Source organism: Oncorhynchus masou, chromosome 27, assembly GCF_036934945.1.
Source record: "Oncorhynchus masou masou isolate Uvic2021 chromosome 27, UVic_Omas_1.1, whole genome shotgun sequence".
Classification (NCBI taxonomy): domain Eukaryota; kingdom Metazoa; phylum Chordata; class Actinopteri; order Salmoniformes; family Salmonidae; genus Oncorhynchus; species Oncorhynchus masou.
In genome coordinates this window covers 48,789,498-48,803,939 of record NC_088238.1, presented here as the reverse complement: position 1 = coordinate 48,803,939, position 14,442 = coordinate 48,789,498, and the positions used below count along the sequence as shown (strand labels likewise).

Here is a 14,442-nt window from a genome sequence, read left to right as displayed (position 1 = left end):
TGATTCGCGCGCGGGCGGGTCCATATGCAATGACGTTTCAGAGCGGGCTGGACTCTGCATAACTTGCAGATGATGGGAATTATACTGCACTGTGCTGCTCTTGGTTTCATAGAGCCCTGTTGGTCCAACTCCGGACAATTTGATGATAGCGGTTTTGGTGGGAGCCTGTTGCGTGTGGCATGGGCACTGGGGATTATATCTGTGTTACGGTGCACGGAGGCGCTCCCTGGGGCTTCAGTCTCCGGGAGGGAGAGGGGGATGCCTACCGACGTTTGCAGGTTTATCAGGTAGAAACATAATTCGTTTGAAGTATGTTGTTTGTTGATTGTTTATGCTTTTGGAGTTGCCGAGTTTTAACAGACTAACGGAGCCTTCATCGACGTTATGCTGTGTCGCACTGCGGGTTTGTTTAGTCTCGCTGTTATTTGTGGAATTGTTGTATTGAATCTTGAAAAAAGTTAATTTACATGTCATATACAGTGTGGCTTTAGGAAAGTGGTTATATCAAACAATGTTTGAAACTCCATTTTCAAAAGAGGATGTCATCTATTTTACAGTACCATTCTGATTTGGCTGGTATGCGAGTGCATCCATCGAACAGTAGTTTATAATGTTAATAATTGTTACCAGCTGGAATAATGGTGCCTTTCAAAATGGCATAACAGTCTTGGTGAGAATTTGTGGCCAACTAGTTATATTCTCCTCATGTTTAGAGGAACAGTGCCGATTTGGAAATTAATTCACTAGTTGCGCTGGAAATGTAGCCTATTTGGTGGGAAGATGATGAGGCAGGTATATGAATGACTTTGCTCTTTGGGGTTAATGTTCTATATATTCTATGGTTAACCCTTTATTTGGGAAAATGCTATCAGCTTGTTTGTTTGGAACAGGCAGAATTCCCCATTTTCTGGTGTGTCGGAGATGTTTTGTGCGTAGGATTCTTGGAGACCCTTATATGGTCAGAGCTCGAGGGCTGCAGCGATCCTTTATCACAAGTGAAGATTTCAGCAAGAATCTAAACACGCGCTCGAGCTGTAGAAAGGAGAGAGACCGTTGCTATGCGCCGCGAGCGTACCTTCAGAGGTCACGGAGTGGTACCAATTTAAACAACAACAAGAGAAAGAAGGAAAGCTGTTGAACGGGACATATTATTTAGATTAAAAATAAAATAAATCGATTCAGATTTATCTTGTTTAATTGAAGATTATAATTTAAGCCTAATAGGCCTAATTGCTCAGCCAACCACTTGTTGATTAATTTAGTATTGTAGGCCTAATCTGTATTACTGGCAACACAATATTAGGCATTAATGGCTACACATTACTGCTTTTAAGCAATTGCCTTCACTTGCACTAAAAGTTCTCTTAGGTGGAAGTGATATATGGGCATCCCAATAAAAAAATCCTGAGACAATAAATATTTGAATACTTCATGAAATACTAAATACTTGGGGTTCCTAAACTTTGTGGAAGTACTTCCACCTAAATGTAATTTTAAGTGGGCCCACAACACTGACCCAAACCTCACTTGTAGCCATTTGCTGTGTTTTAGGACGATTTTAGTCATTACAGTGCCTTCAGAATGTATTCACACCATTTGACTTTTTTTTCACATTTTCTTGTGTTACAAATTGGGATTAAAATTGTTTTAATTGTTTTTTTCCAATGATCTATACAACAAATACTCAAATGTCAAAGTGGAAGATGAATGAAAAAAAGATTATCTTCATTAGATAAGTATTCAACACATGTTAGAGTCACCTTTGGCAGCGATTACACCTGTGAGACTTTTTGGGTAAATCTCTAAGAGCTTTCCACACCTGGATTGCACAATATTTGCACATTATTCTTTTTTTAAACTCATCAAGCTCTGTCAGGTTGGTTGTTGATCATTGGTCGACAGCCATTTTCAAGGCTTGCCATAGATTTAAATCGATTTAAGTACAAATTGTAACTCGGTCACTTAGAAACATTGTGTCATCTTGGTAAGATATTTGGCCTTTTGTTTTAGGTTATTATCCTGCTGAAAGGAAAATTTGTCTCCCAGTGTCTGTTGGAAAGCAGACTGAACCAGGTTTTCCTCTAGGATTTTGCCAGTGCTTAGCTCTACTCCTTTTCTTTTTATTCAAAAAAAAAACTCCCTAGTCCTTGTCGATGACAAGCATACCCATAACATGATGCAGCCACCCCCATGCTTGAAAATATGAAGAATGGTACTCAGTGATGTGTTGGATTTGCCTCAAACATAATGCTTTGTATTCAGAAAAAAAATTATTTGCCACATTTTTGCAGTATTACTTAGTGCCTTATTACAAAAAGGATGCATGTTTTGGAATATTTTTATTCTGTACAGACTTCCTTCTTTCCACTCTGTCATTTAGGTTAGTATTGTGGAGTGTTGTTGAGCCATTCGGTTTTCTCTTATCACAGCCATTCAACTTTGTAACTGGAACTCCAGGAAACGATGGACCAAATATTGAAGAATTTAAGGTCATTTTTTGACAGACGTTGAAACTCAGTGCTTTGTAACTTGCTTTGTAATCAATCCTAAATGGTGGTTTCCCAGTCACAGATTAAGCCCAGTCCTGGTCTAAAAAGCATGCTTAAATGGAGAATCTTCATTGAAAGTGCTTTTTAGTCCAGGACTAGGCCTAATCTGTGTCTGGGAAACTGGCCCTGAGGCTGTTAGCAAAGTTAGGCAAAGTTATTCATCATGAGTGCAAGGTAAGTTACTCAAAGCATAGTTTACTGAAGCACCTCCACTCTTATCTACAACATAGTGTAGACTACACAGCATTTCATAGATGGTACAATTCATTTTTACTGCAGTGGGCTAAATCAGGGTCACACAGTGTTTCTTGGTAGTCTTAAATCTACTTTGAAACAAAAGTACACTCCTCACACACATGGTAATGGGCTTAAAAAAATACACCTGTATCATGTCAGATATAGAGTTGAAATGAATTAAATTTTGAGTTTACATCCCAATATTACACTTTTTATACATCACAGAAGACGTAAATATAACAAAACCGTTTCACATAGAAACACCAGGTTTTTGGCAGGTTTTTAAAATAATATCGGTTAATTATGAAATTATGAAAATATAAATAATATTCCACCCATGAGGTCACTAGGTAATTTGACTGCAGGAAAAGTCTACATAGAATCTCATAATTACATTTTAAAAGAGCTGTCCCCTGCCTGTATTAATAATGCTCCCTTTGAGCGCCAATATGATCTCTTCCACTTCTACAACATTTGTATTTGCTTTACCAATACTTTTTAATTCACATGATACCATGTGAAAAGCATAACCTCAAGCCTGACTGAAATAGCCAAAACTGCTCCACTAGAATGGCGACCCTTGAGCGGCCGGACCTACCTATTGGGGCGTGCTCTCTCTGCTGTCTCTTGTAGTCCACGATCAGCTCGTTTTGTAGACGTTGAGAGAGAGGGTATTTTCCTGGTACCACACGGCCAAGGCACTCACTTCCTCCTGTTGGCTGACTTGTCGTTGTTGGTAATCAGGGTTATCACTGTTGTGTCATCAGCAAACTTGATGATTGTCTAAACAGCACTAAACAGTATTGCAGTGTTTACAGTGTTGGGGAGTAGTGAACTGCATGTACAGTAGTTCAACTAGTAATAAAACTATATTTTTTAGTAGCTTGGTGGTAGTTGAACCAAATTCCAGTCTTGGTAGTGTTTTCAGTTGTTAATGACATTTTTGCCATGTAGCGGTTTAGCTAACTATTGAACTACACACCATTTGTTTTTGAAAAAATAAGTAGACAAGAATTTCCTTTCTTTTCCAGCATCAGACCTGCCTAATTCTCACTTGAAACTTAGGTTTTTGTGTTTATTAAATTACACATTCTGTTAACATCTGACTCCATAGTGATCTGTTCTTGCAGTCATGTTTCTTAACTTAGCACTTTGTTTTTGTAAGATTGTACCATCTATAACCTAAAAGGGTCCTTCGGCTGTCCCCATTGGAGAACTCTTTGAAGAACCCTTTTGGGTCCAGGTAGAAGTCTTTTGGGTTCCAAGAGTAGAAGAGGTAGAACCCTTTTGGGTTTCATTTGGGTCCATGTACAACCCTTTTTTCAAAGAGTGTAGTGTGACATTTTAGTTATGATAATTTTCCACTAATTAGTTTGAATGTAGTGAACGACCTTCAGAGTAATTTTTGCAAAGTAAACTATATTTATCTTAATAATAACATTAATTTTTCCAGTGTGAAGTAATTGGTAGCTTGGTAAACTGCACTGAACAAAAATATAAATGCAACAATTTCAAAGATTTTACAGAGTTACAGTTCATATAAGGAAATCAGTCAATTGAAATCAATTACAGTGCCTTGCGAAAGTATTCGTCCCCCTTGAACTTTGCGACCTTTTGCCACATTTCAGGCTTCAAACATAAAGATATAAAACTGTATTTTTTTGTGAAGAATCAACAACAAGTGGGACACAATCATGAAGTGGAACGACATTTATTGGATATTTCAAACTTTTTTAACAAATCAAAAACTGAAAAATTGGGCGTGCAAAATTATTCAGCCCCTTTACTTTCAGTGCAGCAAACTCTCTCCAGAAGTTCAGTGAGGATCTCTGAATGATCCAATGTTGACCTAAATGACTAATGATGATAAATACAATCCACCTGTGTGTAATCAAGTCTCCGTATAAATGCACCTGCACTGTGATAGTCTGAGGTCCGTTAAAAGCGCAGAGAGCATCATGAAGAACAAGGAACACACCGGGCAGGTCCGAGATACTGTTGTGAAGAAGTTTAAAGCCGGATTTGGATACAAAAAGATTTCCCAAGCTTTAAACATCCCAAGGAGCACTGTGCAAGCGATAATATTGAAATGGAAGGAGTATCAGACCACTGCAAATCTACCAAGACCTGGCCGTCCCTCTAAACTTTCAGCTCATACAAGGAGAAGACTGATCAGAGATGCAGCCAAGAGGCCCATGATCACTCTGGATGAACTGCAGAGATCTACAGCTGAGGTGGGAGACTCTGTCCATAGGACAACAATCAGTCGTATATTGCACAAATCTGGCCTTTATGGAAGAGTGGCAAGAAGAAAGCCATTTCTTAAAGATATCCATAAAAAGTGTCGTTTAAAGTTTGCCACAAGCCACCTGGGAGACACGCCAAACATGTGGAAGAAGGTGCTCTGGTCAGATTAAACCAAAATTGATCTTTTTGGCAACAATGCAAAACGTTATGTTTGGCGTAAAAGCAACACAGCTCATCACCCTGACCACACCATTCCCACTGTCAAACATGGTGGTGGCAGCATCATGGTTTGGGCCTGCTTTTCTTCAGCAGGGACAGGGAAGATGGTTAAAATTGATGGGAAGATGGATGGAGCCAAATACAGGACCATTCTGGAAGAAAACCTGATGGAGTCTGCAAAAGACCTGAGACTGGGATGGAGATTTGTCTTCCAACAAGACAATGATCCAAAACATAAAGCAAAATCTACAATGGAATGGTTCAAAAATAAACATATCCAGGTGTTAGAATGGCCAAGTCAAAGTCCAGACCTGAATCCAATCGAGAATCTGTGGAAAGAACTGAAAACTGCTGTTCACAAATGCTCTCCATCCAACCTCACTGAGCTCGAGCTGTTTTGTAAGGAGGAATGGGAAACAATTTTAGTCTCTCGATGTGTAAAACTGATAGAGACATACCCCAAGCGACTTACAGCTGTAATCGCAGCAAAAGGTGGCGCTACAAAGTATTAACTTAAGGGGGCTGAATAATTTTGCACGCCCAATTTTTCAGTTTTTGATTTGTTAAAAAAGTTTGAAATATCCAATAAATGTCGTTCCACTTCATGATTGCGTCCCACTTATTGTTGATTCATCACAAAAAAATACAGTTTTATATCTTTATGTTTGAAGCCTGAAATGTGGCAAAAGGTCGCAAAGTTCAAGGGGGCCGAATACTTTCGCAAGGCACTGTATAGGCCCTAATCTATGGATTTCACATGACTGGGAATACAGATATCTTTTGGTCACAGATAACCCCCCCCAAAAAACAAAATCAGTATCTGGTGTGACTATGATTTGCCTCATGCAGCGCAATACATCTCCTTCACATAGAGGATGATCAGGCTGTTGATTGTGGCCTGTGGAATGTTGTCCCACTCCTCTTCAGTGGCTGTACGAAATTGCTGGATATTGGCATGAGCTGGAACATGCTGTCATGCACGTCGATCCAGAGCATACCAAACATGCTCAATCAGTGACATGTTTGTTGAGTATGCAGGCCATGGCAGAACTGGGCCGTGCATTATCATGCTGAAACATGAAGTGATGATGGCAGATGAATGGCATGACAATAGGCCTCAGGATCTTGTTACAGTAACTCTGTGCATTCAAATTCCCATTGATAAAATTCAATTGTGTTCATTGTCCGTAGCGTATGCCTGACCCTAGCACAACCCCACCATGGGGCACTCTGTTCACAACTGCAGTCAGGTCAAGACCCTGGTGAAGACGATGAGCACACAGGTGAGCTTCCCTGAGACGGTTTCTGACAGTTTGTGCAAACATTATTCGGTTGTGCAAACCACAGTTTCATCAGCTGTCTGGGTGGTTGGTCTCAGACGATCCTGCAGGTGAAGAAGCCGGATGTGGAGGTCCTGGGCTGGCGTGGTTACATGTGGTCTGCAATTGTGAGGCCGGTTGGACATACTGCCAAATTCTCTAAAATGACGTTGCAGGCGGCTTATGGTAGAAAAATGTACATTCAATTCTCTGGCAACAGCTGTAGTGGACATTCTTGCAGTCAGCATGCCAATTGCACACTCCCTCAACTTGAGACATCTGTGGCATTGTGTTGTGGGACAAAAGTACACATTTTAGAGTGGCCTTTTATTGTCCCCAGCACAAAGTGCACCTGTGTAATGATCAGGCTGTTTAATCAGCTTCTTGAAATGTTACACCAGTCAGGTGAATGGATTATCTTGGCAAAGGAGAAATGCTCACTAGCAGGGATGTAAACAAATTTGTGCACAACATTTGAGAGAAATAAGCTTTTGTGCGCATGGAACATTTCTGGGATATTTTATTTCAGCTCATGAAACCAACACTTTACATGTTGCGTTCATATTTTAGTTCAGTTGATATTTTCAGTGTAGCTTCCCTGATAGGATGCTCTCAATTGTGCATCTGTAAAAGTATGTGAGGGATTTAGGTGCCAAGACGCATATTTTGGCTATTTTGAAAATGTTCGCTTTTTGTGTCATACAATTTCAACTGAAGTCATCTTTCATTCTATTACTTTATGTTGACAGTCAATTGATTTAGTTACTTGTTTGTCAATGTCCCAAATAAATTAACATTTTTGACATGTAAAAAATGACACTGATGCTGTATTATATCATCCATGAGAAGCATCACTCATCCACAGCCACTCAAGTAAGGTAATCTATATATAAGTCAACCAACTGGATTTCAATTTTTAGACAAATAAAGTCTTGCTCTAAACCTTGTTATTGGCACAACTGGGGAACGTGTTGACATTCCCAAAAAATACTTAAGCACGGCAGCTGTGAAAGAGGCCTTTCTAATGTAGCGTAGGGAATAAGGGGAAAAGTAAATTAAATTAAAGGTGAATTACATTTGTAGGGAAATGCACCCCCCCCCCCACTCTACAAGTGACTCTTCAGTCTTCAAAGTGTTTTGTACATGACATCCTCATTGAACTAATTATATGATTTGTCGAACAAGTATCATTCTCCTGCAGTATTTTAGGGTGCTAAGCTCCAAAAGAGGGTCCCTCCACAGTCTGAGCACATTGTTCTATAAGTACTGTGTGAATGTCTTCAGCTTAGCTGTGAGAATGTTGCCTGTGCTGATGTGAAATGTCAATAGAAGATGTCTCTTGCTAGTCTACGCCTCAGTCGAGGATATCTGAAGAGTGACCTCATCCTAACAGAAAGTCATCTGGAAGACATAACTTTTAGCTTGTCTCAATACTTTTTGAGGGGGGCGGGGGCGGGTCAAGAGCTGTAAAAGTTTAAAAAGCTAACATACCAAGATTATGAGAAATACTCCACTGTCAGAGGTAGGGTACTTTCATATCTGATTAGTTGGAGTTATTCAAAGCTTCTGTTGGATTAGGTGTGAGCAGGGCTCCCTCTCCAAGGAGAAAGTGATTGTTCAATGTACTGACATGCAGTAGATCACAGTGTGAGGGGGTCTCTCTACACTCTCAAGAGGCAGTTTTCCATATATGGGAAGTTATTTTGTAAGTTTTGGGAGTCCTGGCTTGAGAACAAAGTTGGTGAAGTCACAACCCACAGATTTTTTTTGTTTTTTTTAAAGGTGCAGAAACTCTTTAGCGTGACTGAAAGGCAGCCACATTTCTGTAAGTGGAGGATACTTATTTGTAACACTTTATTTGGATAGTCCTAAGTAGATGGTTTGTCGATGTTCAGTGGATAGATGTTCAATGATCGTCAACAACATTTCAACTAATTATCCAAATCAAATTAAACTGTATTTGTCACATGTGCCGGATACAACAGGTGTAGACCTTACCGGGAAATGCGTACTTTCAAGCCCTTAACCAACAGTGCAGTTCAAGAAAGAGTTCAGAAAATATTTACCAAATAAGCTGAAGTAAAAATAATAAAAAGTAACACAAAATAACAATAACAAGGCTATATACAGAGTCAATGTGTGGAGGTACAGGTTAGTCAAAGTAATCTGTACATGTTGGTAGGGGTGAAGTGACTATGCATAGATAATAAACAGAGAGTAGCAGCAGTGTAAAAAATAAATGGGGGGGGGGGGCAGCAATGTAAATAGTCCGGTGGCCATTTGATTAATTGTTCAGCAGTCTTATGGCAAGGGGGAGAAGCTGATAAGGAGACTTTTGGTCCTAGACTTGGCGCTCCGGTACCGCTTGCTGTGCGGTAGCAAAGAGAACAGTCTATAACTTGGGTGACTGTTTTCTTTGACAATTTTGGGGATCGTCTCTGACACCGCTTAGTATATAGGTCCTGGATGGCAGGAAGCTTGGCCCCAGTGATGTACTGGGCTGTACACACTATCCTCTGTAGCGCCTTACGGTCAGATGTCAAGCAGTTGCCATACCAGGCGGTGATGGAACCGGTCAGGATACTCTCGATGTTGCAGCTGTAGATCTTTGAGGATCTGGGGACCCATGCCAAATATTTTCAGTCTCCTGAGGGGGAAAAAGTGTTGTCGTGCCCTCTTCTCGACTGTCTTGGTGTGTTTGGACCATGATAGTTCGTTGGTGATGTGGACACCAAGGAACTTGAAACTCTCGACCCACTCCACTACAGCCCCATCGATGTTAATGGGGGCCTGTTCGGCCCGCCTTTTCCTGTAGTCCACAATCAGCTCCTTTTATCTTGCTCAAGTTGAGTGACTGGTTGTTGTCCTGGCACCACACTGCCAGGTGTCTGACCTCCTCCCTATAGGCTGTCTCATCGTTAACAGTGGTAGGCCTGATCACCGACGTGTCATCAGAAAACTCAATGATGGTGGAGTTGTTTGGCCATGCAGTAATGAGTGAACAGGGAGTACAGGAGGGGACTAATAACACATTCCTGAGGGGACCCTGTGTTGAGGATAGGTGTGGCAGACGTATTGTTGCCTACCCTTACCACCTGGGGTCGGCCCGTCAGTCCAGGATCCATTTGCAGAGGGAGTTGTTTAGTCCCAGGGTCCTTTAGCTTTATGATGAGCTTTGTGGGCACGGAGGATGTTGAACTCTGAGTTGTAGCCAATGAACAGCATTCTCACATAGTTGTTGCTTTTGTCCAGGTGGGAAAGGGCAGTATGGAGTGCGATTGAGATTGCGTCATCTGTGGATCTGTTGCGAATTTGAGTGGGTCTAGGGTATCTGGGATGATGCTGTTGATGTGAGCCAGTCTTTCAAAGCACTTCATGGCTACCAACATGAGTGCTACGGGGTTGTAATCATGTAGGCAGGTTACCTTCACTTCCTTGAGCACAGGTATTATGGTGGTCTGCTTGAAACATGTAGGTATTACAGACTCGGTCAGGGAGAGGTTGAAAATGTCAGTGAAGACACTTGTCAGGTTATCCACGCATGCTTTGAGTACACGTCATAGTAACCCGTCTGGCCCTGCGGGTTTGTGAATGTTGACCTGTTTTAAAGGTCTTCCTCACACCCGCTACCGAGAGCGTTATCACACAGTCATGTGAAACAGCTGGTGCTCTCATGCATGCTTCAGTGTTGCTTGCCTCAAAGCGAGCATAAAAAGACATTTAGCTCATCTGGTAGGCTCGCATCACTGGGTTTCCCTTTGTAGTCCGTAATAGTTTTCAAGCCCTGCCACATCTGATGAGCCTCAGAGCCGATGTAGTAGGATTCAATCTTAATCCTGTATTGACGTTTTTGCCTGTTTGATGGTTCGTCTGAGGGCATAGGAGGATTTCTTATAAGCATCCGGATTAGTGTCCCGCTCCTTGAAAGCGGCAACTTTAGCCATTAGCTCGATGCGGATGTTGCCTGTACTCCATGGCTTCTGGTTGGGATATGTATGTACGGTCACTGTGGGGATGACGTCGTCGAAGCAGTTATTGATGATGCCGATAACTGAAGTGGTATACTCCTCAATGTCAGTGGATGAATCCCGGAACATATTCCAGTCTGTGCTAGCAAAACAGTCCTGTAGCGTAGCATCCGCGTCATCTGACCAGTTCCGTATTGAGCGAGTCACTGGTACTTCCTGCTTGTAAGCAGAGCTTTGTATGCATCTATGGGTGTGGAGTAAAGGTGGTCGAGAGTTTTTGTCCCTCTGGCAGCACGTGACATGCTGGTTGAAATTAGGTCAAACGGATTTAAGTTTGCCTGCATTAAAGTCCTCGGCCACTAGGAGTGCCTGCTTCTGGATGAGCATTTTCTTGTTTCCTTATGGCTTTATACAGCTGGTTGATTGTGGTCTTAGTACCAGCATCGGTTTGGAGTGGTACTGTAAATAGACGGCTACAAATAATATAGATTAGAACTCTCTTGGTAGATAGTGTGGTCTACAGCTTAATCTAAGGTACTCTACCTTAGGCGAGCAATACCCTAAGACTTCTTTAACCTCTCTGGGATCGTTCGGGACACTAGCGTCCCAACTCGCCAACAGCCAGTGAAATTGCAGGGCGCCAAATTCAAAACAACAGAAATCTCATAATTAAAATTCCTCAACCATACAAGTATTTTACACCATTTTAAAGATACACTTCTCGTTAATCCAACCACTGTGTCCGATTTCAAAAAGGCTTTCCGGCAAAAGCAGAACATATCATTATGTTAGGTCAGCAACTAGTCACAGAAAGCATTCAGCCATTTTCCAACCAAAGAGGTGGTGTCACAAAAAGCTGAAATATAGATAAAATGAATCACTAACCTTTGACAATCTTCATCAGATGACAGTCCCAGGAGTCAATGTTACACAATACATGTATGTTTTGTTCGATCAAGTTCATATTTATATCCAAAAACCTCAGTTTACATTTGCGCCATGTTCAGAAATGCCTCCAAAACAGCTGGAGAAATGGCAGAGAGCTACATCAAATAACAGAAATACTCATTATAAACTTTGATGAAAGATACATGTTTTACATAGAATTAAAGATGAACTTGTTCTTAATGCAACCGCTGTGTCAGATTTCAAAAAAAGCTTTACGGCAACAGCACAATATTCAATAATCTGAGAACAGCGTTCAGCCACAAAAGCAAGCCATACAGTTACCCGCCAAATTGTGGAGTCAACAAAAGTCATAAATAGCATTATAAATCTTCACTTACCTTTGCTGATCTTCGTCGTATTGCACTCCCAGGACTCCCACAAGAAATGTTTGTTTTGTTCGATTACGTCCATATTTATGTCCAAATACCTCTGTTTTGTTTGCGTTTAGTTCACTATTCCAAAGGCACAATGCGCAATGTTTACAATCAATCATTAGGGTCTTTTTATAATAAATCTTCAATAATATTCCAACCGGACAATAGCGTATTCTTTACAGAGGAAAAAGAAGGAACGGCGCGCCCGCGTGACCACGCAGTAAACAACTGATTGGCTTCAGCCTAGTCCACTTGTTGAAACAGCTCTTATTCAACACCCTTCCGCAATAGAAGCCTCAAACAACTTTCTAAAGACTGTTGACATCTGCTGGAAGCCTTGGGAAGTGCAATTGGCCCCATAGACACAGCATATTGGATAGGCAATCACTATGAAATGAATGAAACTACAAACCAGCTGTTATTGACAAATGGACACTCCCCCACCCCAAGTCTTACCAGATGTAGCTTCTTTACTTACTCCTCCCTGACCTTTTTTATTTTTTTATTTTACCTTTATTTAACCAGGCAAGTCAGTTAAGAACAAATTCTTATTTTCGATGAACAAATTCTTATTTTCGATTAACTGCCTGTTCAGGGGCAGAACAACAGATTTGTACCTTGTCAGCTCGGGGGTTTGAACTCTCAACCTTCCGGTTACTAGTTCAACGCCCTAACCACTCGGCTACCCTGCCGCCCCCTTTTTAATCGATCTTTTTTTCACGCAATTGATGGGGATTTGGGCCTGTTCCCGAGAAAGCAGTATATCCTTCACGTCAGACTCGTAAAAAAAAAAATCTTCTTACAGTTTGAGGTGAGTAATTGCTGTTCTGATGTCTAGAAGTTATTTTTGGTCATAAGAGATGCTAGCAGCAACATTATGTACAAAATAAGTAAAAAAATAAGTTGCAAACAATGAATAGAAGACCTAACAAAATTGCACAGTTGGTTAGGAGCATGTAAAATGGCAGCCATCCCCTACGGTGCCATTCTGACTTCTGCTCCCCTAATCCTAACCTTTACCCTAACCTTTATTCTAAACCTAACCTTAGGAAAGTATTATTTATCACAGACTGCAAAGCGCAAGTCTGTGCGTGGCTCTCATGGTTTGTTTTTTCATCACCTGAGATGTGAATAAAAATACCCTCAAATGATCGGTGACATTCTGTGCTGTCACCTCACGAAACATTTGATATCAAATAAAAAATGCTGGCGTATAGTGCCAAATTTACAATTTTAGCTTTACTGTCCAAATACATACAGAGCAGTGGAGGCTGGTGGGAGGAGCTATAGGAGGATGGGCTCATTGTAATGTCTGGAAATGGAATCATCGGAACGGAATCAAACATATGGAAACCACGTTCGACTCCGTTCCATTAATTCCATTCTAGCCATTACAATGAGCTCATCTTCCTATAGCTCCCCCCCTACCAGCCTCCTCTGATACAGAGGGGAACGTAAACTCCAAGGAAACGACCAATCTCTGATAAGAGGGTAAAGAGACCAAATAAATACTTTCAGGTTTGGTTTACCTACTGAATTAATCATACAATGAAACACTACAACACTTGCACCATACCAAACTAACTTGCGGTTTCCCTTTCCCTATCTCTCATGGTGATGTTGATTAAATCACTGTCACATGGCATTTCCTGCCACATTGCAGGGAGTTGTGGCAAACTGAGTCCTTTGATTTCTACAGCCCCTTGAAATTATATCACTTGACAGACAGGCAGGCATGGGAAATTGCATGAGATGAAAAACGCCCTGGGAATTCATCCATGAAGGCTAATTACGGACCTTGGCTAGATGGATTGCTATGACAATATAAAAATATAGCTAAATGGGATTCAGTTTGCGCTACAGCGCATTTGAAAGGGCCAGTGATGCTACTCCAACATGGTTAAATCATATAACATAAGTATGTTGTCCTGTTTCTGGGTCCAAGCAGAATCCAGACAGGCGGACAATCACCCTCAAGTTACCTTCCTATGTAGTCTGCACAGATGTCAGCAAGTGTATGGATAGGGCTATTTTGGCCTTCCAATTACTGAGATATGGCACTGCGAATCAACTCAACCCTGTTGTCTGACGACCAGAATAAATGTTTCCTTCAAATAAAGACCTTGGATTCCCTTTGGGTATATAGCAACGTCATTACAGGGAGGAGTCCTGAAGTCGCTTCAAAAGAGGGCCGTAAAGTCATTTCCCATATTTTGGGGAATATCACTCCTGGGTGAGAGCAGTCTTAACTCCTCTTTGGACCGGTTTTCTAGACTAAAAAGCATGCTCACTAGAGAGTCTCCATTGAAATATCCTATTAGTCCAGGACTAGTCCTAGTCTGTGTCCGGGAAACCAGCCCTGTGAGTATAGTGGCCTTTTTGTTACTTGTGCATTAGTCCTAATGGTGGACCACATGCGCTTGGTTAAGATGCTGTACTATCAAATATCCCTTTCTCATGCATCCCTCGCAGTCGTAGAGTTATAGCAGGAGACAAATGGCTCTGTCCAATCACAAGTGGTGACTGCAGGACTTCACTGTGGTGGCCAATCAGTGCTTGTCCCTTCCTGTGAGGACAAACA

At 41.3% G+C, this 14,442-nt stretch overlaps 1 protein-coding gene across 1 annotated transcript in view; it reads left to right on the top strand.

Moving 5' to 3' along the window:
• The first annotated feature begins 80 nt into the window (after positions 1-80).
• Positions 81-14,442, top strand: part of LOC135516334 (synaptopodin-2-like) — a 35,640-nt gene continuing 21,278 nt past the window's right edge. Inside the window, 1 exon segment of the mRNA XM_064940563.1 lies at positions 81-287. Coding sequence (XP_064796635.1) covers positions 180-287 — 108 coding nt within the window. The 5' untranslated portion in view covers positions 81-179.